Source organism: Periplaneta americana, chromosome 15, assembly GCF_040183065.1.
Source record: "Periplaneta americana isolate PAMFEO1 chromosome 15, P.americana_PAMFEO1_priV1, whole genome shotgun sequence".
NCBI lineage: Eukaryota > Metazoa > Arthropoda > Insecta > Blattodea > Blattidae > Periplaneta > Periplaneta americana.
The window spans coordinates 101,468,474-101,495,201 of record NC_091131.1 but is presented as its reverse complement, the minus strand read 5'-3'; the positions used below and the strand labels follow the sequence as shown (position 1 = coordinate 101,495,201).

The 26,728-nt window shown below is 37.2% G+C and overlaps 1 protein-coding gene across 2 annotated transcripts in view; it reads left to right on the top strand.

Annotated features, from left to right (window-relative positions):
* Hr3 (Hormone receptor 3) overlaps positions 1-26,728 on the top strand; it is a 172,579-nt gene that overhangs the window by 46,407 nt on the left and 99,444 nt on the right. For both annotated transcript variants that reach the window (XM_069847912.1, XM_069847913.1), the window contains exon 2: positions 7,787-8,014. In XM_069847912.1, the coding sequence (XP_069704013.1) occupies positions 7,787-8,014 (228 nt within the window). The remainder of the gene's footprint in view (positions 1-7,786; positions 8,015-26,728) is intronic.

The window sequence follows — 26,728 nt, the reverse complement described above, 5'->3', positions numbered from 1 at the left end:
TGTTTTATAAAATGAAAATGTTCATTGTTATTTGTTATAATGAGGCTGGAATCATAATTGTATACTTTGTATGTTATTTTTATATGTATGGGTTAATTGTTTTAGTTTAGGAGTTAAGAAGTTTACAATTATAAATTATAGTTTTTTGTTGTTGTTATTTGTTCTAAGGTTGTGGACGATTACAGCACATGTTTGGTTACCACCCGGCTCTACATGTTTGTCGTTCTGGTTCACTGATATTGAGAGATACGCTATTACTTTTCATTCAGTAGAGATATAGTCCAAGCTCACACAACTTACCAGTTTTGGTACCAACTTCCTAACTCTGATCATTACACACTTCATATAATGATCATATGAAAGCGTTACCATAATTTTGAAACATGATGTATATTATATCTCTTATCTTGTAGTTTTCGAATGTCTTTTAAACGATTGTCTTGTGCTTTACTGATCCCATAACCAAGAAATTCCGATAATTTTGATTGATATTAGATCAAAATGCTAACAAGAAGTGTGGATCGACGGGCGTATTGTTACATCTCCCACTCACCATTAAATTCAGGCTTCACCGTTGCGTACTTCCTGTTATGCTGAAGTAAAACTGAATATTTTAATTAAGAAGTGTTTAACTTCTTTGAGTGTAAATGTCGCGCTTCCTGTTACACGGATTCTCACTAGCCACTTGCTTGTCAGTTCTGTGTGTAGCAGCAGATCTGACAGATATCTAGGTTTCATTAAATCTTTAATGCATAGTTCATTTCTTGCGTCGCAGGTGTTTATCTCCCCCGAATTACACTTTCACTTCGACTCATATTTCATATCCACCCGAGGCTGTAAAACGGATAATTAAACATCCTCCTTCATATCTGCGCACTCGTAACGACGTGGTTCGTTTTCACACACGCGCACCAACAACTGAAGCAAGGAGAAGAGAGGTTGGGCATTAAGAATAAAGTGGAAGGCAGCCTTATAAATATGTAAATTTAATTCAAGAAATGTATTTTGTGTAAGTCTTGTTGGTTTTAAGTTAACTCTCACCACGTGAGGACAATTTCCAGATATCCTTGCGAATACACAAAAAGTGCTCTTTCGAGATTTTCAAATTATATCGGTTACTTTTTACGTACTTGTTTAATTATTTAATCACGATTTCCGGCATGATAAAAATGGATACATTTCATCACTATGGTTGCTATTCATAGACAATTCACAGCACGCGCTACGAGCGTACTAAGCTAGCCCCGGCTATCCACTGGTTACTTGTATAGAATTCAAATCATATCCTATCGCTAACACTGGTTTATGAATACGAAAAACGCTGATCATCCACCGAAAGCCAGCGCTAAAAAATGTCTATGAATACGGCCCTATGAGTCTAATAAATCTAAATCCAGGAAAAGGAGTGAACATCTATGTCTTTTCTCTTGAAATTGTCTGTGTTATTTATTCTGTCAGATTACTTAACGACGCCATATCAACTGCTCAGATATCTAGCGTCCATGGAATTGATGATAGCGGTATGAAATCTTGGCGAGATGAGTACCAGGTTTCTTATTGGATTACCTGATATTCGTCTTACAGAAATTTTGGAAGAAAAATTCAACAAGATGATTAGTCCAAGCGGCATTCCAAGCTACGCCCGAGCATATTATCGGTCTTGAAACACAGTCCCTCTCTCTAACATTATATACGACGCTATAGCTGACAGGAGTTGTAGACAGTTTCTGAAAATAAGTGAAGAATTATAACACTGGTAGGTCTAAATTGGTTTTCCATAGTAATTTGTACTAATTCACCACAACTAAATAGCAGCTTGTGTTGAGTAAATGTTTAATTGAGAAAAGCTTCTCAGAATTTTGTTTAGAGAATACCGAAATATGTTATTTCATTATGATACACAACGTAATCTGTCGGTTAAATGCTACAAATTAGCATAGTTCTTGCAATCTTATAAAAAGGCTGCTTACAGATCCACTGTTTGTTATTGTGTCCATTTAAGTAACGAAAACACGAGTCGCAGGTGAAGTGTGTCCACAACTCTACACCTTGCAAGTCTATGTTACCAAATCTTGCTTCTTTTTGTCATGCATATATTTCATTAAGCCGACAATGCGGCTATGTAGATAGCGCGTGCGCTTCCCAACCAAATGGTCCGAGGTTCGATTCCCGGCGTGGACAATGGAAGAAATGTATCTTCCATTCACAGGACTTAACTGTCCATTGTATTGTGATCGTCCTGTGATGTCTGAGCGGTGTCTCTATCTTGGTCATGTCCATTCTACGTGACTGGAAGGCTCGTATTTGTGAGATGTCTAGTGTAGGATCAAATGAATCGCCCTTCGGACTTCGCTTAATCCGGACAGGCAAAAAGAAAAATATGAGTTTGGAAAATTAAAAATAAGCTTGTTTTAAGACTTTTATATATCATAACTATGGAATTACAATATTACACTTATATGTATTAAAAATAATTGTACTGCATTGTATGTAATTCTTTACATTTTACTGTACTGTATAGTGTATTTAGACCTGTGCTCTTTAAATACACCGTAATAAACGTGTTTTGTTGCTATAAACGGATTTTTAATGCGCTTTCTACGGTTCTTTAGGTTATTTCAGTTAATCCGGACTTTCGTTAAATCGGGCAACTTATCCCCCAATTAGTCCGGATTAACGAGGTTTTACTGTACTGATGCAATTTATACGCCTTTGTTTCTTCATGTCTGGAGCTCTATTTCTTAAAGCAACACATTTGCAAACAGTAGAACAAACTGTCAAAAACTAGGGAGTGAGAGAGTGATTAACATCCTTGTAATTATTTCAATGTACCGAAGTACATATGATATTTCCATGCATATATTCTGCGTCATCATACGATGGAAGAGTAATGGAACGGAGAAAAATTCTCTCCGGCGCCGGGATTTGAACCCGGGTTTTCAGCTTTACGTGCTGATGCTTTATCCACTAAGCCACACCGGATACAACCCCGACGCCGAACAGAATCGTCTCTGATTGAGTTCCAACTCTTGGGTTCCCTCTAGTGGCCGCCCTTTGCACTACGTCATAGATGTCTATGAACATCGGACCGAAGTCCACACATGTGCTCAGGTGCACTCGTTATGAGTGACTAGTTGGCCGGGATCCGACGGAATAAGCGCCGTCTTAAATCACTTCGTGATTTACGCATATCATATATTATTTCAATGTACCGAAGTACATATGATATTTCCATGCAGATATTCTGCGTCATCATACGATGGAAGAGTAATGGAACGGAGAAAAATTCTCTCCGGCGCCGGGATTTGAACCCGGGTTTTCAGCTTTACGTGGTGATGCTTTATCCACTAAGCCACACCGGAGAATTTTTCTCCGTTCCATTACTCTTCCATCGTATGATGACGCAGAATATCTGCATGGAAATATCATATGTACTTCGGTACATTGAAATAATATATGATATGCGTAAATCACGAAGTGATTTAAGACGGCGCTTATTCCGTCGGATCCCGGCCAACTAGTCACTCATAACGAGTGCACCTGAGCACATGTGTGGACTTCGGTCCGATGTTCATAGACATCTATGACGTAGTGCAAAGGGCGGCCACTAGAGGGAACCCAAGAGTTGGAACTCAATCAGAGACGATTCTGTTCGGCGTCGGGGTTGTATCCGGTGTGGCTTAGTGGATAAAGCATCAGCACGTAAAGCTGAAAACCCGGGTTCAAATCCCGGCGCCGGAGAGAATTTTTCTCCGTTCCATTACTCTTCCATCGTATCCTTGTAATTGTTATTCTAATTATTAGTAGTTCTTAATTATATTGATGAAATCATTTGATTATACTTGCTATTGTTACTCTAGCTTCAATAGCTTCAGTTAATAGTCATGGTCTTTGTTCTATTAAATGAAATGGATGATTTGCGTGTAGATTCTCGGTTCGTGGGTTCAAATCTTGGAGAGTGTTACGGATATTTCAACGAGAAATTAAAGTCCTTTGCATGTCTTCCATACGAAGACGAAAGGGGAGTGATACCGGGGGTCCTGTACCTTTGAATGGAAGAGCTTGAAGCACAATACACGGGCCAACTGTTTCTCTCCCACGAAGTCTCTGCTTTACGGACAGATGTCTGTTTCTCATGAGAATGCATAGCCCTCTGTAGGAAACAGAATAAAATATGCGATTAGGCAGAATAAGCCTGTGCATTGCAGTGAACTCTAGTACTGAAGGACACTCGAATGAACGTCCAGTGTGGCGTTTATTAGACCAAGAATTTAGAGACAGTAGGATAAAGACTAGGCCTAACTATGGGTGCTAGAAGTTGACTATGTTCGGCAGACCATACGGCTTTCTAGGATCGATAATGTTCAGAATGAGAATACAAGGTGAATAATGAATGTGGAGGAGGATGTGTTATATCAGGAGGAAGACAAATCACTAAAGTAGTGGTTCCCAACTGTTTGAGTGTTACGGACCCCTTGAAGTTAGATTACTATGGGCCGTATTCATAGACATTTTAGCACGGGTTTCCGGTGGATGATCGGCGTTTTTCGTATTCATAAACCAGTGTTAGCGATAGGATATGATTTGAATTCTGTACAAGTAACCAGTGGATAGCCGGGGCTAGCTTAGTACGCTCGTAGCGCGTGCTGCGAAATGTCTATGAATAGCACCCTATATCTTCAAGTGAAAAATTGAGGACACCATACTAATAGCAAATAACATATCGTCGTTGTTCCTGAAATAACTCCTAAGTGACATATTTATCGATTTTCAGATTTTGTTCTATTAAATAACTTAAATAGTGATACAGCAAATAATAAAATCTCCTATATGTAATTAGGCGGCCGAGTAGCTCAGTTGGTAGAGCAGCTGGCTACGGACTGAAAGGTCCGGGGTTCGATCCCAGGTGGTGACAGGATTTTTTCTCGTTGCCAAACTTTCAGAACGGCCCCGGGGTTCACTCAGTACCGGGTTCTTCCCGGGGGTAAAAGGCGGTCGGAGCGTGGTGCCGACCACACCACCTCATTCTAGTGCCGAGGTCATGGAAAGCATGGGGCTCTACCCCCATGTCCCCCAAATGCCTTCATGGCATATTACGGCTATACCTTTTTTACCTTTACCTATATGTAATTATATTTCTTTGTTTCGAAAATGTAAGAATTCACAATCTCCTATGTACGGCTGTCATAGGATGAATAAATGTATTTTTTCCTCCTACTGAAAAATTGTATATTTTGCACGTTGCAGGAACAACGACGATATTTGAGATATAAATTCTCTCTATTTCACACAATTAAAATGAATTAAAATGTTAAATATGCTGCATATTTTGATGCGTAATTCCTAAATTATTATAGCCTATAAATATAATCTGAGTATGCACATAGAAATACATAAAAACCACAAGAATAAACTTCACTGTTCAATCAAGTTATAGTCACTCGTGTTCCGATGAGGGTAATTTCATTTAAACACCCCATGAATATTTGTCTGTTAATTTGATTTTCTTTAAAATGTCAGGAATTTTTAGAAAATACGAATGAAATGCTACACAACTGACATGACGAAAGTTGTATTTCACTATAGTTAATCCTTTTGCTAACTCTACAACAAAGTAAACAAAGTCATTAATGGAAATATAATTATGAACCTATTTGTTGAAATTAATAAAAACCCTGATTTGTGTTGAAAATGTTGAAGACATAATTTAGCCTCGCTTGAATCGCAAAAATAGCACGTACAGATCAACACTTTGAACAAGAAACTCTTTACCATTGTTATTAATGCTGACGTATAACTACTAAACACGAAGCTAATTGAAAATTCGAAACTATCAATCATATAATGACAATCATGTTAATAATTGAGCCGTTGAGAGTAGAAGTGGTGAAGTCAAAAATGGGTAATGAGTGTTAAAGTAAACATTCTGTAAGATACAGCGCAAAGAAGCAATTAATATTCAATTTATTTAAACTATTAGTAGTTAATGGATAGCACGAAGAACATATTAATTGCTACTTTGCGCTGTATTTTACAGAATTTTTACTTTAAACCTCATTACCCAATTTTGACTTGCACCACTTCTGCTCTGAACAGCTCTATTGTTGATGACTTTGGAAGTCATTGTGGAAAGAGTAAAATGATACAAATGTCTATGCTAATGTAAGATACTTGTGAGAAATAAAACCAGAAATTATGTCGAAATATTAGACTATGTGCATTGCGTATTCCATATTCTGCAATTCTCACAAATGGTAATTAAATTTATTTTACTAGTCACAGGCGTGCGCACAGCGTGTGCCGGTAGTGTAGGCTACTGAGTCTTCTTCCATTAAATGTTTTATTTACTTGGTTATTTAACGACGCTGTATCAACTACGAGGTTATTTAGCGTCGATGGAATGGGTGATAGATGATATTTGACGAGATGAGGCCGAGAATTCGCCGTAGATTACCTGACATTTGCCTTACGATTGGGAAAAACCTCGGAAAAAACCCAACCCGGTAATCCGCGCAAGCGGGAATCATATCCGCGCCCGAGCGCAACTTCGGATCGGCAGGCAAGCGCTTTAGCCGACAGAGCTGCGCCGGTGGCTTCGTCCATTAAAAAAAAACAATGAAAATATAATCCATGTTATAACAGAGATTGAAGGATCCCATTTCAATTTCTTATATCTAAAGACGTCATTCATCCAAACGCCACCATCCGCCGTTCGTTGTCTTTATTCTTGATGCACCATGGGAAGCGAACTATGCATAGTACTGCATGATGATGATCATGATGATTAATGGATCAATGGTGAGATGTCGGTAGGGACAACGTATTGCACGAAATTCTACCACCTAACAGCAAATTCCACATGGACCCATCGGGATTGGAGCCTAGGTTACCAGCGTGGATATTCGACACTAGCCGTTCGACTAACAGATTCCATTTAAATTTAATTTTTATAGTCGGTTATTTAGCGTCGATGGAATTGGTGATAGCGAGAACGTCTTCGGCGAGATGGGACCGAGGATTCGCCATAGATTAACTCACATTCTCTTTACAATTGGGAAAAATCTCGGAAAACCCCAACCAGGTAATCAGCCCAAGCAGGAATCGAACCCATTCTCGAGTGCATTTTCGGATCAGCAGGCAAAAACATCAGCAGATTGAGCTAGTCCGGTGGCTATTTCAGTTGGGTTAGGGATAATTGCCCCACACAACACACGCATGCGCATGCGCACATATAGTACACTATCATGTTTGCAACAATTAACAACACTAAACAAATAGTTGCTGCTGCTTTTACGGGTAGAAAATTAATTTATTAATTTTGGAGCAGTCAGGCACTCCCGTTACTAATATTGTTTACCATCTTCTGCTATATGTATCTTTCAATGTCTGTAATGTTTGATGCATTTAATTTTATTCGAAGTTATTAGTCATAGGAAGGATGAGTGGTGTTGGTGATTTGCCTGACTTCTTTGATTTTTTTTAATGATCTAATGGGCAATCGCCTGGATGGAAGCCCACGGCCATGAGCCGCAGACGTGGCGGAAAAGGCATCGTATGAAGGTCTCAAAACCGCTACTATCCTACAAAAATTAGAATGTCTGATATTCCTACCTTAAGCTTATTACAAAAGATATTTCCGGTTCGGACGATGGTTCATTTATTGACTGCTGCCTGAACTCTTTGTTAAACCCTTGTCTTTTCAGGTGGTTTCATTTTGTACTGCGCTGTCACTCGCATTCTTACATGCTTCCGACTGTACTTACGTGTTGTTTTCTGTTTGTTTCAGCGCAAATCGAGATCATACCGTGTAAAGTGTGTGGGGACAAGAGCAGTGGCGTCCACTATGGAGTGATCACGTGCGAGGGCTGCAAGGGCTTCTTCCGGCGATCTCAGAGCTCAGTGGTCAACTACCAGTGCCCGCGCAACAAGAACTGCGTGGTCGACCGAGTGAACCGGAATCGGTGTCAGTACTGCCGCCTGCAGAAATGTCTGCGTTTGGGCATGTCCAGAGACGGTGAGTGAGCTATTTAACTTAATTTTGTTTTAAGCTCTATACAGGGTGTAAGGTGAATTTTACAAGAAATAGAGGTCATGATCCTCAGCAAATAGGTCCTAATAGTTTGTCGTAATCTTAATAATATTATCCTAATTCACGAGATCAATATTTGCAATGAAAATAATAGTTTAAAACAAAAGTAATTTTAATGTAGGGTTGTCAATCCTTCCGTATTACCCGGGATCTCCCCTATTTGCCTCTAATTTTCAACAGTATCCAGGGTCTCGTATTTTCCTTCTCTTCGAGCATTTTTCTCCCTTATTCTTGCATAATGTAAAAATGATTACAGTATTTTAAACATTCGATTTTGCCGTGCATGATGTTTCTTTATATGATGAGTGTTGTTGTTTAAGAGATGCATTGAAATATGCAGTCTTTATAGAAAGTAATGCTTGCCAAGAATGGGTTTTAGTGTTCACCCGTTTAAAATCAAACCATGCTAATGTTATAAATTTGGAAAAGCTGACTACTGTAGTTTTTTTCTAAGCATACCAAGTAGTAATGCTCATACATAGAGGGTGTTTCACCTCATGAACAACTAGACAGATGTTCGAAACAAGAGCATGACACATCTACTCAACTCAGAGCTGAAAGCTGCAGTCGACTTCAACTATTACTCGAGACAAAATCTGCCTCAAAATAGTCTTAATTTAAGCTTAGCTGCAGAAGTGCAGAATTAATTTTTTTTTTGTAACTGAACCGAATAATTTGTCTATTTTATATGTGAAATTTTGTCGATTCCTTTGTCTCCCGTACTTTCTTCAAAAAAAATTTGGCAACCATATTTAATGCATCATGCGTAAAAAAACCAAAAATGAAGATTCATTGTTCCTGATAGCGTTAATAAACAGTAATTTAGTTCCCATACTCAAATTTGTATGGCTAAAGGATTCTAAAGTTTGTATATAGCCTACTCTAAACTTCCGAATTAAAAAAGTGGACGTTTTTCAGGGGCATGACCTATATTATATCATATGTAAAATTTTCAGTACCTATACCGTTTACACTATATATCAGATGAAGGCCGAATCACCTTAATCTTGTAAACAATGCTAATCAAAATAATGCACTCTACTCTTGGTGATGAACATTGAACTAACAATAACAATAGTGTAGGCTAAATTCGAATCCGTTTAATTTTAATGCGTGGATGACTACCAAAAACTGGCCTAAGGCCTTTATTTTCCTATTTTTATACAGTACGGTTTGAACTATCTGCGCCATAAACGAGACAAGAATGAGGGAAGCGCATTGCAGGTTAATAAATAATACAATAATTATTATCTAAGATGAAACATTCTCATGGGGATAGATAAAAAGTTACTTTTTTCTTCCACCATGTTAATAACGTCAAAACAAGTGTTCTACAAATTTGGGCCATTCGAGCGCAATTACGATTGCCGTGAAGAAAGTAAATTTCCCTGGGACCATTTACAGAAAGAAAACACAATTTCATGGTAAGATAAAATCTGTCCCCATTAGAATGCTTGCTTGTAAGATGAGGCATTCTCTCGTGTGAGACTGATGGGACCTGAATCCTGAACTCTGGAAGGAGAAAATATTGAAAAATTACAGAAAGATAATGGTAAAAGGTTAACTCGAAACTCATGGAGTTCTTTTTCAGTTTTGTTTTCGAAATCTCAGATTCCTTGTTGAAGTCACTAAAGAAGAATAAAATTTTATCAAATTGCCTGTGCACTGAAAAACATTTTCGACGTTCATTTTGAAAGTATTTGGGACTAATAGGGATGAAGTTACAGGAGAATGGAGAAGGTTACACAAAGTAGAACTGCACGCATCGTATTCTTCACCTGACATAATTAGGAACATTAAATCCAGTCGTTTGAGATGGGCAGGGCATGTGGCACTTATAGGAGAAACCAGAAATGCATATACTCGTAGAGTGTTAGTTAGGAGGCCGGAGAGAAAAAGACCTTCGGGGAGACCGAGACGTAAATGGGAGGATAATATAAAATGGATTTGAGGGAGGTGGGATATGATGGTAGAGTCTAGATTAATCTTGCTCATGACAGGGACCGATGGCGGGTTTATGTGAGGACGACAATGAACCTGCGGGTTCCTTAAAAGCAATTTGTAAGTAAGTAAGTTAATTATTTTTAGTAGCTCTATGATTAGAATCACATATTCAGAATCACTGTTCCTTTTTAATTTTTTTGCATCTGCGCTGACCTGTTTGTCTAAGCACGAATTCTTTTTAATCTGCTCTAAATGCTCTTTCAAAGCTTGTATAAGGACAAATACCTTAAAAAACATGTATATAGGTAATAATTACCAATATAAACTATAAGACGCATAAAAAAATAACACAAAAATTCATTGTGCTAGTACTCGGGTAATTTTTCTACTCATTAATGAAGATAACTCGCTGCATCATAACTAGAGGTCGGATTTTATGTAATTACGTATTTTATACTTATACCTACATGTAGCTAAAAGGAAAACAAAAATGCCTGTGAATCACACTAAAAAGGTCCTTATTCTGTAGTTTCAAGCTACGTATTTTTACACATTTTATATAAAGTACAGGAAATATTTTTCATATTTAAAGTATATAGCCTTCTTTGAAAAAATAACACAAATAAATGTATATTTTTTACCATTCTAACCTCGATCTGGTCAATTAATATGAATTTGGGTATATACAGTCTGCCCCTCTATCTATCGTGCATGAACCAATTTAGACATTTTGCACTACAGAAGATACAGATTCTGACAATTAAAGAATGGACATCCTCACATTCGTATACCATATTGATTGTTCGTATGTCCCTGAGGGAGTAGTCCAACTTAAGTAATGGTTTTGTGTAAGAAATAAATCCCAATGCGAACCGTGGTTCCCTTGTATAATTAGACATACTATACTCATATTTAAAATGCGTTCCATTATTAAGCCTAATTGTAAACCAAAGAATAGACCGACAATTGTAATAAAATGTGCGTGGAAGTGAATTGCTCATTCTTGTCCTGTTCATTTTATTAGGCCTATTGTTCCATTTTGTGGGCACAGGGTTTTGTTTCCTTTTTCTTGTTTATCTATAGATTTGCCACTAACGTAAGGTCATCATCATCATCATCATCGTGCATCCAAGGTATAGGTCCAGTGGGATGTCGAGAAGTATTTTCATCGGTCTGCCCTGGGTTCTTTTTCCGTGTGGTGTGTACTTCACAATTTGGGATGGTAGTCTCTTTCTGTCTATGCGTTGCACATATTGGTTCCAATTTTCTCTTTAAGGAAAAATAGAAACAATGAAATACATAGAAACAATATAATAAATATTACGAGTACAATAAGAAAAATGTGACAATCAATAGGTTTCACAAAATTAAGGGCCGTATTCATAGACATTTCGCAGCACGCGCTACGAGCGTACTAAGCTAGCCCCGGCTATCCACTGGTTACTAGTAGAGAATTCAAATCATATCCTATCGCTAACACTGGTTTATGAATACGAAAAACGCTGATCATCCACCGGAAGCCCGCGCTAAAAATGTCTATGAATACGGCCCTAAGTGTTTTAAGTTCTCTTTTCTTACTTCAGAATCAGTATAAAATATATCCATTTAATAAACGTAAAAATTATTTTTTTTTGGTCCTACAGAATTATCTGTTATGGTTAACAATTCATAATATTATTTAACGTGATGTACTCTTAATTTATAAATGGATAGTCAAATCATAATTACACATCGCAATTTTCAGTTTCAGTTAATATTTTTGTCTTATTCCTTTGTCTTTTTGTAGAAATTGTTATATAAATGAATTACAATTTAATTACTTCTGATGATTATTATTGTTCATGACTATCTCAGGCACTTATAACATGAAGTGTTTCATTTGTATCATTGTGATTTTCCGTACAACTACAATTCTTTTCTTAATGGAACACTTTCTACATCCCTGCCTAAACGCTAAGTAGTCATATTGTTACAGTAGGGTAAAGGTTGGTAATATTGTGATACGAGTAATATTCCGTATGTATTTATTCACACTGCAAATGGATATATACCCGGTGGCCGTGGTAACTAATTACACTCAATAATGAAAATTAATAATAAACACAACTAATAAAAACAATAATTAATAATAATAATAATAATAATAATAATAATAATAATAATAATAATAATAATAATAATAAGGAGCATCCTAAATTAAATGAAGCATGGGCACTTAAAATAACATTTAAAGTAAATCTCATTTGTATCTTAACCCTAAGTTCGAACTAAGACCCACGAGTGTGACAGGTTCATACCTGCACAAGTAGTGAGAGAAGGACCGGTTTTGTGCAGAAACTTGTTCACGAACATTCCCTTAATACGTTGACGGGGAGGGGGGGGGGGGAAACAGATATTTTTTTCGCTCAGTAAAATTGTAATAAATTATCAAAAAGAACTATCACAATATTACCAACCTTTACCATATATGTTGTCTTTTACAGAGGAACACGCGGTGAACGAATAAATTCAAAATCATAAGTTGCCGTGCTGATTTCGTGACGCCACTGGACTAGGCAATGAATTGTATTATTACAAATTTATTTGTAGGTCTACAGTGCATTGCAATGATTGGATAAAATAGTGGATATTAATTTTATTGTTGTTTAAATAATCTGTTTTGTAATTATTAGCCTGCTAAGTTTGTAAGAGCCAGATTTCTAGATATTCGCTGACACCAAAAATCTGTAGTAAATCTTTGTCTAAAAACAACAAATCTAACTATAAAATTCCTGACAAGACATCTGTCTACAAGGAACATTAACGAGTAGGTGATCATGTAATAGCTGCCAGTCGTCCTGCAGTTCTGGGTTAGAGTTTTAAAAAAAGTTCACGACTTCTACCGTTACAATGAAACAATGTATGTGAAAGGATCTCGCCTAGAAGAGACTCATTCTTGTAACCATCATTTACAGTCCACGCACCGAAGATCCTGGCCGTTTGAACGTATGTAGACATTCATCTGGTCTTAATTTATTCGTTGCTATGTCTACAGGATGCACCTGGCGTAGTGCTCCTTAAAATATACTGCGACCTCTGCCAATTTTCGCTTCATTAACAAGTTGATTAAAATGTTTCGCGATTGCCATGCACCAAGAAAAGACTTCTGTTATGGTGGGATGATGACTCCAGTGTCAAAATGGAGGTCGAACTTTCACTGTTAGCGGCTGGCCTCACAGTTTCTCAACAGAGGGTCAGGGATTCATTTCTCACTAAATTTCAACACTATTTGTTATTGATAAGGTTGTTACGTGCCAGGTTTTAGTCTACTGCTTAATTTCCCATATCATTGTTATTCTAGTATTGCTTCTTTCCTCTCTAAAAAGTCTCTGTGAAAAGGATGAGTTTAAAAGAAAAAGCTTCTAATATCCCAGATCAAATTAAACTCTTCTCGCAGATGGATAAATTCGGTGATTCGACTTAAAGATTCGATTTACACAAACAAAAATATTATTCCCGATTAGTTCAATGGTTAACTTAGGATGATGGAGTTTAATGGATTCCTACCCAGTCGAGAACTATAATGTTGTTTACTTTTTTAGATCACTTCACTATTGCATACTACTACCATAATAGTTTTATCGTTTAAAAATAAAAAATATGCCATGTGATAAATTGTCCTTTAATTACACCGTACAATAATTCTATATTAAAGTATTACATAATAATATAAACTTATTTAGATTATTCAGAACTTACGGAAGATTTGAAAGTTCTCTAACTTTGTAAGGAGTAAGTTTGTAGGAAATTAATAATACAGTTTTGTTCATAAAATTATTGAAACCTATTTTTTAATTATTTCACTATTATCGTTAAGGCAAATGAAATCAATAAACAACAATTTTCAAGCAATTCTTGAGAGTTAATGGATTTTTTCCTACTCATATAAGAACATAATGGTTTTGGCCAGTGCTGTAGTTGGAAACAAATTTTAGGGGGTACTGTTGAAATCTCCTTGGTCAGACTAGACTCTGTATGGACTCTTACTGCACTTCTTTTCCAAAGTTGCTTCTTCATCATGCATCCGCCTCTTCAGACCTCCTTCCAGATCGCAGCCACAATTGCATATTAGGCAAGAAATTATTGCTGACGCCAGCTTTCCTGGCGCGTGTCTGACAACCACAGTTGCCAGTCTTGCTGCCCAGACTATGGCAAAAGTAAGATACTCGCACTTAACTGTCCCTACGCTAGCGTTCCTGCGGTGTGTCCTTGAGTACAGTGTCCAGTCAGTGAGTTTCTGTTGTCGCTGCAGCTGAGAACGGTACCTTCTTCTAAATACACGTCACATCAACAATCTGCCAATCACAATTGCCAGCTTTATCGTCCATAGACTGCTATAAATATAAAACACTCGCACTTAAGGTTCCCATTACTTATTTCACATGCCAAAAACGGTGGCGCGGCTTATAAACACTGACACTGGTATCCCAACACTCTTTAGGAACAAAAGCTTAGGAACTCTTTTACTGGCAGAGTATTCCTTTTCTTAGTGCAGATATAGTTCATTACAGTAATGCTCATTCACATTCTTTAGTTGAAATTGGAATAGAATCTATAATACCTAGCTGGACTCAAGATTCATGAACGCACGAAAAGTAACAATATTTCCCTACCTCTAGCAAACTGTTAGTATTACGCCTGAGCGAGTTTTGAAATTAGCGAATCAGTGCAGCAGAATCTTGAGGTGCCACATCATAAAATTAGTGTTATGCTAAGGCATCTACGCAAGTTTTGAAATTAACGAATCAGTGTATCAGATTTCTTGAGGCGCAATGCCATGAAGTTAGTGTTAATTACTTATACAGGGACATCATTTTATTTTTACTTCAATTTTTATTGTACCTGAGTTTTTGAATGTACTTCACTCCCACCCCCTCTACTAGTGAACTTGCAACCGATCTCCACACAGAACCAAGGGTATACAGTCAAAAGTCGCCTTACGGTCTTAGTAAACACAAACAGTACTGAGTTAGTGAGTATAGTACGTTCCAGAAATATGTTCGCTTTCAATATTGAATCATATTCTCGCACAGGTACTGTCGTCCGTTTGCCTTTGTCGCATTCCGGTTTCCCCCACTCACTTCTGCCCGTCCCTTTGTGGCAGGGCTGTCTTAGCTCTTTTCTGAAAACATTAATTTCTGTTAGGAATTGGACGTCTACGTAATATTATACAACTGTTTAAAATAACTTAAATAAAAAGGCCTCGTTAAGTAATTAACTGTCACGTGATTTCCCTCCTTTCTACGACTCTCGACAAAACCACTTGAACGGATAATAAATAGCATGTCTGAATAAATTTATCTTTTCGGATCGGACAGAATTGAAGATTGAATATACTGTACGTAAGGTACTCTTTTATAGAGTAGGTACAGAATTATTTCAACATGAGTTAGTAGTACGAAAGACGAAACTGGTAATTGGAATTAGGTACAATAGTACTGTATATAGTGTGATAATATGCAAAAAAGAATTGAAACCTGTATAGAAATGAACGGCCATCATTTTCAAATATGTGTTTAAATATCCATATTATGATTATTATTCGATTTAACTTCATTCTCTATATTGTACGCTAATGTGCTATAGATAGTATAATATGCGCTGCATAATGAATACGTCCGAACGGACAGCTCAGTTCGAGAGTAAAAACACTTATTGTTAATATTTTACTGTATTTTGATTAAAGAAAACCTAATGAAAATTATCAAATTCAAAATTGCGATATTTCCTACTTTACGTAAATGGATGAACTACTTTTCATCCCTCCTATACCTAGTAAAGTGATTTGTTTGTATCTTACGCCAGTATCATTGAACTCCAGTGGAAGGGCTGTTTCCGGTTCACAACCTTTAAGCCAAAGGTATAGCCAGGTTAATATTAGAAATGTTAGTAAAAATAAAATGATGTCCCTGTAGAAATACCACAGCGTTATGCAAGCTTGAAACTAAAAAATCACAACTACTGAAGTGCCAGAACATGCCTTTCGATAAAACAACGAATGGACAAGCACTTAAGCAAAGGATATGATATGCCAACCGCTACTTTTATGTCAGTTATTAAAATCAAAATGTTTGAAATAGAGAATGTTAGCTATTTGTAAAAGTATATCAAAGGCTATTTAAACATAGTTAATATATTTTCGAGTCTATTTTTTCAGATACGGTAACAGCGAGTTTTTATTTTAGACGGTACGGCATACCGGCCCGTACCGGTCCAACTACAGCATTGATTTTGCCTCTAAAAATGCAAATTGGTCTTATTCAATGTTACTATGAATATAAGTAGAGATTGTTTATGTGAATAAACTAAACAATTTTCTGTATTTTTTTTTCGGAATGCCGTATTTTCTCTCTCCTTCATTCAGTCTAATTTTACAGTCTATCCAATAGTCCCCCTTCAGAGGAGGGCACGAACGGGACTGTCCTCACACGCAGGCCGTTCGGCTGGGTCTTTTGTACTACCTGGGATAGAATGGTGTGCATATCCTAAGCCCCCGCATTACAGATTCCACAGCACTCCGCCTCCAACCTCCTTTACAGCCTACACGACCCCTTTACCTTTCAGCGTAGGCCTCACCGCGATCCCTCATTCCCGGTCCCACGAATTACCACGAGCCCAGTGGAGAGCTCACTGTGCATAGCACTACTACCAACAACGAATGGCCACATATCCACCATTCGGTGGCGGCCCGCAGCCGACTTTAGATCGGAGCAAGCACGAAATCTAGGAAAAATACGGAGATGATGAAAGAGAGGAAGTGTATTTATGATAGCGAAATGAGTTCTAAGTCCAATGCTGAAAGTTACCGAGCAATTCTGGCTCAATTTGTTGAGGGAAAAACTTCAACCAGGTAACTCGTCCAAACCAGGATTTAAAACCCGACCCACTCGTTACACTGTCAGACATGCTAACCTTTACTCCACAGCGGTGGATATTTTACAATCCTTGTAATCATCCATACCCTCTTTTGGCCATTTCCCGTCTTCTATGTGATATCCTGGAGATATTGTACAGCGTACGACGCCTGCGGTTGCGTTGTTATGCACAGTGATGCACATTAAAAGCTGTGAGATTTTGGCAACGTCAAGTTCGTGCGATTTAGGAGATTTTCATTTTGTAAACTTATTCATCTAACCTACAAAAATAAGCGGAAAGATAACTTTAAACTTATCCATTCTAATTGCAATAGTATTACTCATTAAGAAGAAAATTGAATTGTTTTTAATCTTACCTCTTCTGCAATTCGACTCTAAAATGTTATGAAAAATAGCACCAATACAACAATATTCTTTACATGTTAAATGACAACACTCTTACCACGTCAAATGTCCTGAGAACTGAAATAACATGGCGATATCCTCTAGTTATAAAATAATCCAACAAAAAAAAAAAACAGTTGAATTTTCACGCACAGTGGTGGGATTTAGAAGCACCGATTTCTAAAACTTTATCCTAATTTGAAAATTCAGAGTTGCTAAAAATGTTTATTTCAAATTACAGGATTTTGGCTTTCACATCATTAGCCTATCCTTCTTGCTTCCCAGTACAAACTTACTTTGCTAAAAACATTTTAATTTAAAATCTGTAATGTAATTATTTGTTTCTTTCATAGTTCCTTCTCGTCCTGTCGTTTTCTTTCAGATTTATTATCTTCATATTCTTCTCTATGTCACCACGCATGAGCAGTTGGGCTTTACTTTTCTACTTCCGATGTAGTTGTTCCTTCCATAGTTCTCTGTCTCCCTGTCACTTTCGTTCAGATTTATTGTTTTCATATCTTCTTTGCGTCGCCCATGCTTGTGCAGTTGGTCCTTCCTTTCCTATTGCTTTTCTCTGGCGTCTGTCGCATCATTTCAGGAATTCTTAGTTCTTCTAAACTTATAAAATGGTAATAATTGAATACCCCCCCCCCGGAATAAGGGTCTAAGTACATAGGGAAACAATGTATCATATAGGCTACCCTTATTCCGGGGTGGGGGCATTCAGTTGTTATCAAGTTAGTAGTCTCTCTTGTATTAACCTCGACATTTCTCCGCATTTGAATTCGTTTCTGATTGACTTTAACCTACATTTTTTTTTTCCTGAGCGTCCCCAATCATTAGTAGGAACTCTACAACAGCGTGGTGAATGAATTATTCAAAACAACAATAAACTATAAACCAATAGCACAGAAACTTACGATATCCAAAGAAAAGTTGCATTAAACTAATATGCATATAAAGATACCTAGTCCACCTGTGGAGTAACGGTTAGCGCGTCTGGCCGCGAAACCAGGTGGGCCGGATTCGATTCCCGGTCGGGGCAAGTTACCTAGTTGAGGTTTTTTTCCGGGGTTTTCCCTCAACTCAATATGGGCAAATACTGGGTAACTATCGATGCTGGACACCGGACTCATTTCACCGGCATTATCACCATCTTATTCAGACTCTAAATAATCTAAGATGTTGATAAAGCGTCATAAAATAACTTACTTAAAAAAGATTCATTGCAAATTGTTGCCTGAAATATAATGGTAATAACTACTAATGGAGGAAAATTACGGAGTGCCGTTCTTCCTAAAAAAATAATGTATAGGTCTTCATTATCTCGTGAAACCAAATGCATGTGTGTAGCAAAACTTGTGGTGGGTTTAAGTGAGCTGGCTAGCTGAAGGTGGAAGCTTAGATAGGGATACCAGTTCACTTTCTGCTTCCCCTCATGCCTAGGTACGTTTCTCGAGATAACGAATAGCCTCTATAATACAGTGCGTTTGTAGCTCGGCCGGATCTTTATAAATAACCTAAATAATATAAACAAGTGTTAGAAAAGTTTTAATTAGGGATGATGAAATAAACAAGAAAACTTTTAATTATGGATGATGAAATAAAAAATAAACATGAATAATTTTAAAAGGAATAATTATTGAAAGCACAATTTTCAAATTTGAATGTTTTAGTGGTCCGGCCGAGCTACGAACGCACTGTACTTTTCTTAAATGAAGTACGGTCAGCGCAAGTTCTTACTATGCATTTCCTGTCGTTCTGGAATGTAAATATTTTTAACGTGAGACGTTCGTGCGTTAGGTATTGGAGAAATCTGGTCACTCTTTCTGTTAATGCGGTGACGTCATTAATTACAGTAGGTCTTGGATGCCTCGAATTATAATGTGTTAAAGAAAAGCAGTTTCGAATCCAGACAGTAGTGATGAAACATAAAGGATAAACAAATAAATGTGAAATAATTAATTATTATTTATTATTCGTGTATTCAAATGGGATGATTAATAAATGTGGCGAATATGAAATAGTTATCATTGATTTTAGTTCAGGTTAACACTTTGTTTAAAAACTTAAAATTGTATTAGTCCATACGTTAAAAGTGTTAAGGCAAAACAAAAACAGAACAAAGCAATACAAACCCCTCGCGAGAATAAAATAATACATAACATTAACGGATCACAATAGCAATACGTACAAAATCGCAACTTCATTCAGAAAACTAAAATACAAGATATAAAACAAATAACACAACACAGAAATATCTAAATAATCACATCAAACATACAAATAAATATAATTCAACTGGCGTTTACAAATTAAAATGCAATAGTTGCCCAGATTTTTACATAAGATAGACAGGAAGAACCTTTCAAACAAGATACAACGAACACATTAAAGCTATAACTAAACCCTACATCACATCAAATTACGCAGAACATAACAACAATCACGACTACAATAACATAGAAACAGATATGGAAATACTACACATCACACCAAAAAGTCCACATCTAAACATGTTAGAACAATACGAAATATACAAGCATACAATAACACACCCACAACATATAAGTTACTTAATACACAATTACAGTTCAATACCTATACATTATTTTTTTTTATTTATTTTTTTTTTTGACCGGCCAGAGGCCGTTTATCAAAGTTATCTATTTTGTTTTCTGTTTTCGTTTTTTTCATTTGTTTTCCTTGTTTTACTTATACTAATACAAACACAACACCCATGCCCGAGGCGGGACTCGAACCCACAACCCTTCGGACCAAGCGATAGGGACATGCCGTGCCCCTACCGCTTGAGCCATCCGGGCCGGCTTATTCGACATCATAATACATGACACACAAACAACCACTCCCACCATAAGAGCAACACATCCCCACCCCTATAACTAACGAACGCAAATGGCGTAATTCAAGATCAGCAGGAACAACAGTGTTCGTAGGACGCAGCACCGGCGTCGAAACGGGCCGTCTGTCTAAGGTACATAACCTATTTTATATGTTAACACTTTTAACATATGGACTAATACAATTTTAAGTTTTTTAGAAATAGTTAATTTAACATAGTTTAATTCTAAAAATACTTGACTTACAATATTATTATTCACTAGCATCATATTGATGTGTGAATCAATTGTTTGTTGTCTCGAGAGTGGATCTCAGGGAATGAGGAAGCAATTATGAAGTAATTAACGAGGAGGTTCCATCTTGTTAAATTTACATGCTGGGGTTTTAAGGACAGAAATGAAAAGAATTAGCAAAGTTTTATTTCAATCCCAAACATCCTTAGATAACTAATCTCCACGAACCCTCGCAGGTAATGATAAAAACAGATTCCAATACTGGGACATACATAGACATACAGGAAGCAACTCTCCTATAAACAGTCAGTGTTTAATAATAATGATAGTGATAGTTATCACATAATTCTGTTTGAGTTTCAATCACTAGTAGCTTATACGAATATATTGAAACACTGTGACCCCTCTGCTACTAGATAATCGAACTCAGCACTACATCCCCCGCGAAGACAAAGTCACCCGGTCGATAGGATAAGAATTGGGTCATTTTTTGGGTCAGGGGGTTATTCATCTGGAGTGAAAGTCCTCTCAGGGATCAAACCTCTGCACGCCAGCGCCGTGTGCGTGTCCCAGCGCCATGACGCTTTGATCGCGGAAGGGGAAGTAAAATGCAGACAGCTCCACAGCGGCGCAGCGCGGGTCGGGGTGCAGGCAGGGGCGGCGATAAGAGGTTATGGACCCCCCAACAAAGTGTGGTCACGTCACACAAGATGACGTATATTGTAAGTTATCGCGCGCGCCAAGTGGGATTAGAGCCCGCAACCATTTCACCTGGCCGGCCCGCCGGGATTTATTGCGCGCCTGTATGAACCGAAATTACCATTTCGGACTTTAAAAAATCACGCTACCTTATAGTGCTATACATTCTCATTTGAAATCTGGGACATCTGATTCTCAGTGACCGCTCTTGTTTCTATTCTGGACACGTACGGACTTGGAAACGCAGCAACACTTTCCTTTTTACTGCCTTCTGCGCAAAGGCAGTGGTTGTATCAAGTTTGGATTAGTTTGTTTGTTGTGTGAAGCTTCGAAAACTATTCTTAGTATGCATGAATGAATGAATTTCATTAACTACGAATGAGATTTCACCCGATGGCAATTATAAAGAACAAAGAAGACATTACAATATAAGAACAAAAATAAGATAAAAATGTGAACACCTGTGAATATATAATATTATTTAAATACTTACGTTTACAAATTTAAATACTTACCATGACTAAATACTTACGCACAGTGGAATTTCAGCCAATGTCCATATCATTGCCAGAATATAATGCAATGGAAGAATAGAAAACTTTGATGTTGTGACCTATACCATGGATGAATATATAATAGGATGCGAAACTTACTGAGTTTCCCGTAACACATTTTAGAGGCGCTGTTGTAGAAAATGATCTTGCTGCCACCTGTTGGGGGGAGGGGCGTTATTACATCTAGCAGCGCACCAAGTAGCGAAAAGAGTAATTACTCTATGCATTTAGCAGCGCACTTGGTGAAGAAAATGTTAAACTATGCAGAAAGTATTCCCTCCCACCCTCATCGATATTCAAAACCAACACAATTTAAAATAAAACATTTACATTTTTATTCCTCACAGCATCTTCTACTGAAAATTCTTACCGGAGCCAACAAGAAGATAAAAGAGACGATCTATTTTACACTACCCAATTAAAATATAACCAGACAGAGACAAAAAATAAATCAAAAGGTTAGATAATTGGGATTGTATTCTTTGGGTATTTATTGTACAGCGCAATGGAAAAGTCTGCAAGAACTACTAAGATAGTTCAATTTATTATATTACTATTACTTTACAATACATTTCAACAACACTATTTTTACAACGTCCATACATATGACTGTTTAACATACACTGCTTATGCACACACGTATCACTTTATATTCACTTATTAGCAAGTTTCTGTCTGCCATCTCGTCTCCTCGAGCAATATCTCGAACGGATAAATAGAGAACTCTAGGTAATGTACCCAACACGTAGTTCTAATGTTCACCACCAACGACGTTGGGCGCTGATCATCTTATTTCAGCCCCCCGTCGCCAGATGGTGCTGAGCGCAGTTTTGCATTCTATTATATATTTATCCATGCCTATACCTAGTTTAAGGAACATTCCCGGGGTTTGCTTGGTGTGACTTAGGGAGTCCACGAAAAACCTCAGAATTGCCAGTCTCGTGGCAGGAAGGGGGGTCGAATCTCAGAACTCCTAATTTCAAGACACTTAACTCCAAGACCATCACATATATAGCCTACAAATATATATTGATTTGCATCATGATCTATACGTGCACGCAATGATTTGATTTTGAAAAATATTTACAGAAACTCACCTTATCAATTTAGCAATTGCCAAACGGCGTTCCAGTCCACCTAAACCACTGCATGCATATGTAGACTTCACTGTTTCTTGAAAAATGTTTCACTACCATCACAATACTATGAGTTCCCTGTGACATTACACTTCGCTCCTGATAGTTGGGTTTAGAAATGAAAATTTCCCAATATCTTTTCTCTTCTTTCTTGGGCTTATTTTGTGAGATCGATAATAAAAATAATAAGTTGGTAGCTATGTTTTACTTGTGTCCAGACAGCCTCATCTCTGTACTTTTGAACATTGCACGTGATCGAACTCGTGTTTTCTTTTCCGCGAGTGTGTCCCATTCCAATGCCTCATTATTTCTGCATAGATTCGAGAAATAAATATTACATTATATACAGAAGTTAAATGAAGAAACATTAGAGAATGACAACCATAGAAACCCATATTGTAATCAATTGAAGCAGGCTATAAAACAGTACCTAACTTGTTGCGTTAACTCAGCTTCGATCCTAGATGAAGATGAAGACTGCCAGACAGATACAACCTCATAATGGTTATGACCAAGGACCGACCGATCTCGGTCTGGGACGCATGGGGTGAGACCTGATTCTTCAATAATTGGCGTTGGTTTCAAAATTGGTAACTGGTGAGGAACTGTCTGGCCTGTCTTCGTGATATCTTTAAGATTGCAATTTAATTCAGGAAGTGCGAAGGTTGCAGTATACGTACTACGTAGTCGAACGTCGATATATCCCGTCCGAGAAATAATAATAATAATAATAATAATAATAACAATAATAATAATAATAATAACATAGTGCCGAAAAGTAAGTAAGTTTGTAAAGCAGAAAGAAGTGTTGCTAATGTAAAACTGGGTGTCTTAGATCTAACAAGACGTAATATACCGGTAGTTTCTCATACGCATTCATTTCACAAACATTATTTTTTTTTATCATAACACCATTCATTTATCCTTTGTTTAGTTTACTTTCATCTATCTATCTATCTATCTATCTATCTATCTATCTATCTATCTATCTATCTATCTATCTATCTATCTATCTATCTATCTATCTATCTATCTATCTATCTATCTATCTATCTATCTATCTGTCTATCGTCTACCTGGTTGGCGAGTTGGTATAGCGCTGGCCTTCTATGCCAAAGGTTGCGGGTTCGATCCCGGGCCAGGTCGATGGCATTTAAGTGTGCTTAAATGCGACTGGCTCATGTCAGTAGATTTACTGGCATGTAAAAGAACTCCTGCGGGACAAAATTCCGGCACATTCGGCAACGCTGATATAACCTTTGCAGTTGCGAGCGTCGTTAAATAAAACATAACATTTAACAACATCTATCTATCTGTCTATCTATCTATCTATCTATCTATCTATCTATCTATCTATCTATCTATCTATCTATCTATCTATCTATCTATCTATCTATCTATCTATCTATCTATCTATCTATTTTTTTATTTTACTAGGTTATTTTACGACGCTTTATCAACAGCTTAGGTTATTTAGCGTCTGAATGAGATGAAGGTGATAATGCCGGTGAAATGAGTCCGGGGTCCAGCACCGAAAGTTACCCAGCATTTGCTCATATCGGGTTGAGGAAAAACCCCGGAAAAAACCTCAACCAGGTAACTTGCCCCGACCGGGAATCGAACCCGGGCCAAACGTGCTAGCCGCTACTCCACAGGTGTGGACTCTATCTATCTATCTATCTATCTATCTATCTATCTATCTATCTATCTATCTATCTATCTATCTATCTATCTATCTATCTATCTATCTATCTATCTATCTATCTATCTATCTATCTACTGTAACTATCTCTTTCTCGTTTACCTATTTATAACAGTGAATTGAGTAGGCAGTGATAGTTTGGTGTTTATTGCCGACGCGCCTACTTGGTGCTGTCTTGAAGTAAAAGTGTACCCGTGAGGTGATTAACATCCGGCGGGGGCGGCCAGGTAAATCAAGTCCTTCCTGTTGTGAGGGCGCAGGTATAGAGATGTACCGTTAGGTGCGGGCCACCTCTTCCCTCTGTGTTAACCCCAGTTAAACAAATCCCGCCAAGATGATGGAGTTCCGAGACATGTTGGAATGCGTTTGCTCCCCCACGCCCTGCCCGTTCCTCAGGTGTTCCAGTCTAAGGAAAAACAAACATTAATAAATACAATAAGGAAATTCCAAATATAAATCGGCACGGTAAAGACATCGGCAGGCTCGCTATGCAAGAAGGGAGAATATGATAGCGAAGGTATTTATTTAGCATTCCTTTTCAACTATGGAGGCTATTCAGAGAAAAAGAGGTTGTGATGATTAGACAATAACGGTGCAATTGAAATGCACAGATGATATATGTATTGGGGGGGGGGGGGAAAGTGTTTTGTTCATCTTATGTCTTAACATGATTTGCCTAAAATAGAATCCTTGATGCTTTCATTAAAAGTTTTCGTCTATCTCTGTAACTTACAAACGGCTGACTTTGTTGAGGTATAAATGTTGGTTTGTTTATTATGATATTCTGATTTTTAATTGGTTATTTAATGACGCTTCGTCAACTGCACGGTTGTGTAGGTCGGTGCAATTGGTGAGTATTCGCCATGGAATTACCTGACATCCCCCCTATAGTTGGTGGAAAAATTCGAAAAAAAAATTCAATCAGGTAACGAGCCCAAGCTGCCTTAACTGTAGGCAACAACGCGTTAATTCCTGTTTATAGTCGTTACAAAAACAGAAAAGAAGGACGTTGACATAGAAAGAAAATGCATGGAAATAGCATGGTGCTTTGAATGTTTTATCAGTTATACTTCCTTATATTTTTAGTCCATTATTTTTATACTCACGTTTTCTTTGTATCAACATTATTGTCATTGTAATTCGAACAAGAGAATATTTAGAAGTAGTCATGAACATACTATTGGAATTTTTTAAGGTAACACATGAGGACAGCTGCAAAAAAAAAAAAATATATATCAGGTTTGAAATCTGTAACAATTTCAGTAGTAAAATTTTTTGTCTATTTTGCATTAGGCATAGTGAAATTTTATTGTTAAAAATACCACATTTAAAATTTTTGAAATAGCCTATCACATTTTAATGTTGGTCCATGTGATGGATGTGTCGAATTTATGAATTTATAATGAGAGAATTCGTGTGAATGAGCTAGACAAAGAAAGGCTCTCGATCCTGATACGTTTTACCACACTTCGGCTAGACTGCTAGAGTACAGTCCTGCGCCGTAACTACGGGTCGAAGGCATGTGCCTTGGACTTTTGTTACGGAATGCGTGCTGGTTCGAGTCCTCATGGGGAAGGAATTTTCTTGTGAAATTTCGGCCAGTGTATGGAACCAGTGCCCATCGTGATGAATTTGAATGTATTCACTATGTTCAAACAAGTGTCCAACCAGAATTCCTTATAAATTATTAGCCAGTATGATAAGTTTTATTAAAACACATCACTCCCCCTTATTTTCATATTTACTCATGAATTTACGTCTCATTATTTCCTCTCCATGTCATTCTACATCATGCCTTTATTTATACTCAAAACAATATTATAGTATTATTGTGAGGTACCAAAGGTCAAAGATGGCTGACATTGAGTGCTACCGACTTTGAAACTAAAGCACTAATGTTACTAAGTGTGGGCTATGTTCATAACTTCGCATACAACTCGCTATATAAAAGAATAAAATTATTATATTTATTACAATTACGCAACATAGTATCTTATACTAGCCATACCCGTGCGCTTCGCTGCACTTGTTAGAAATAATATAAAGTAATTACATAATTACAATAAGACATTTGGTCTAGGAAACATCCGTGCTTGATAGAAGGATAAATCGTTTAATATAATTATTACTTAATTGAAATTGTATTTAAATAATTAAAATACGACCATTTTGATCCAGAGAGCACTCATTTGGTGCAAGGATAAATCCTTT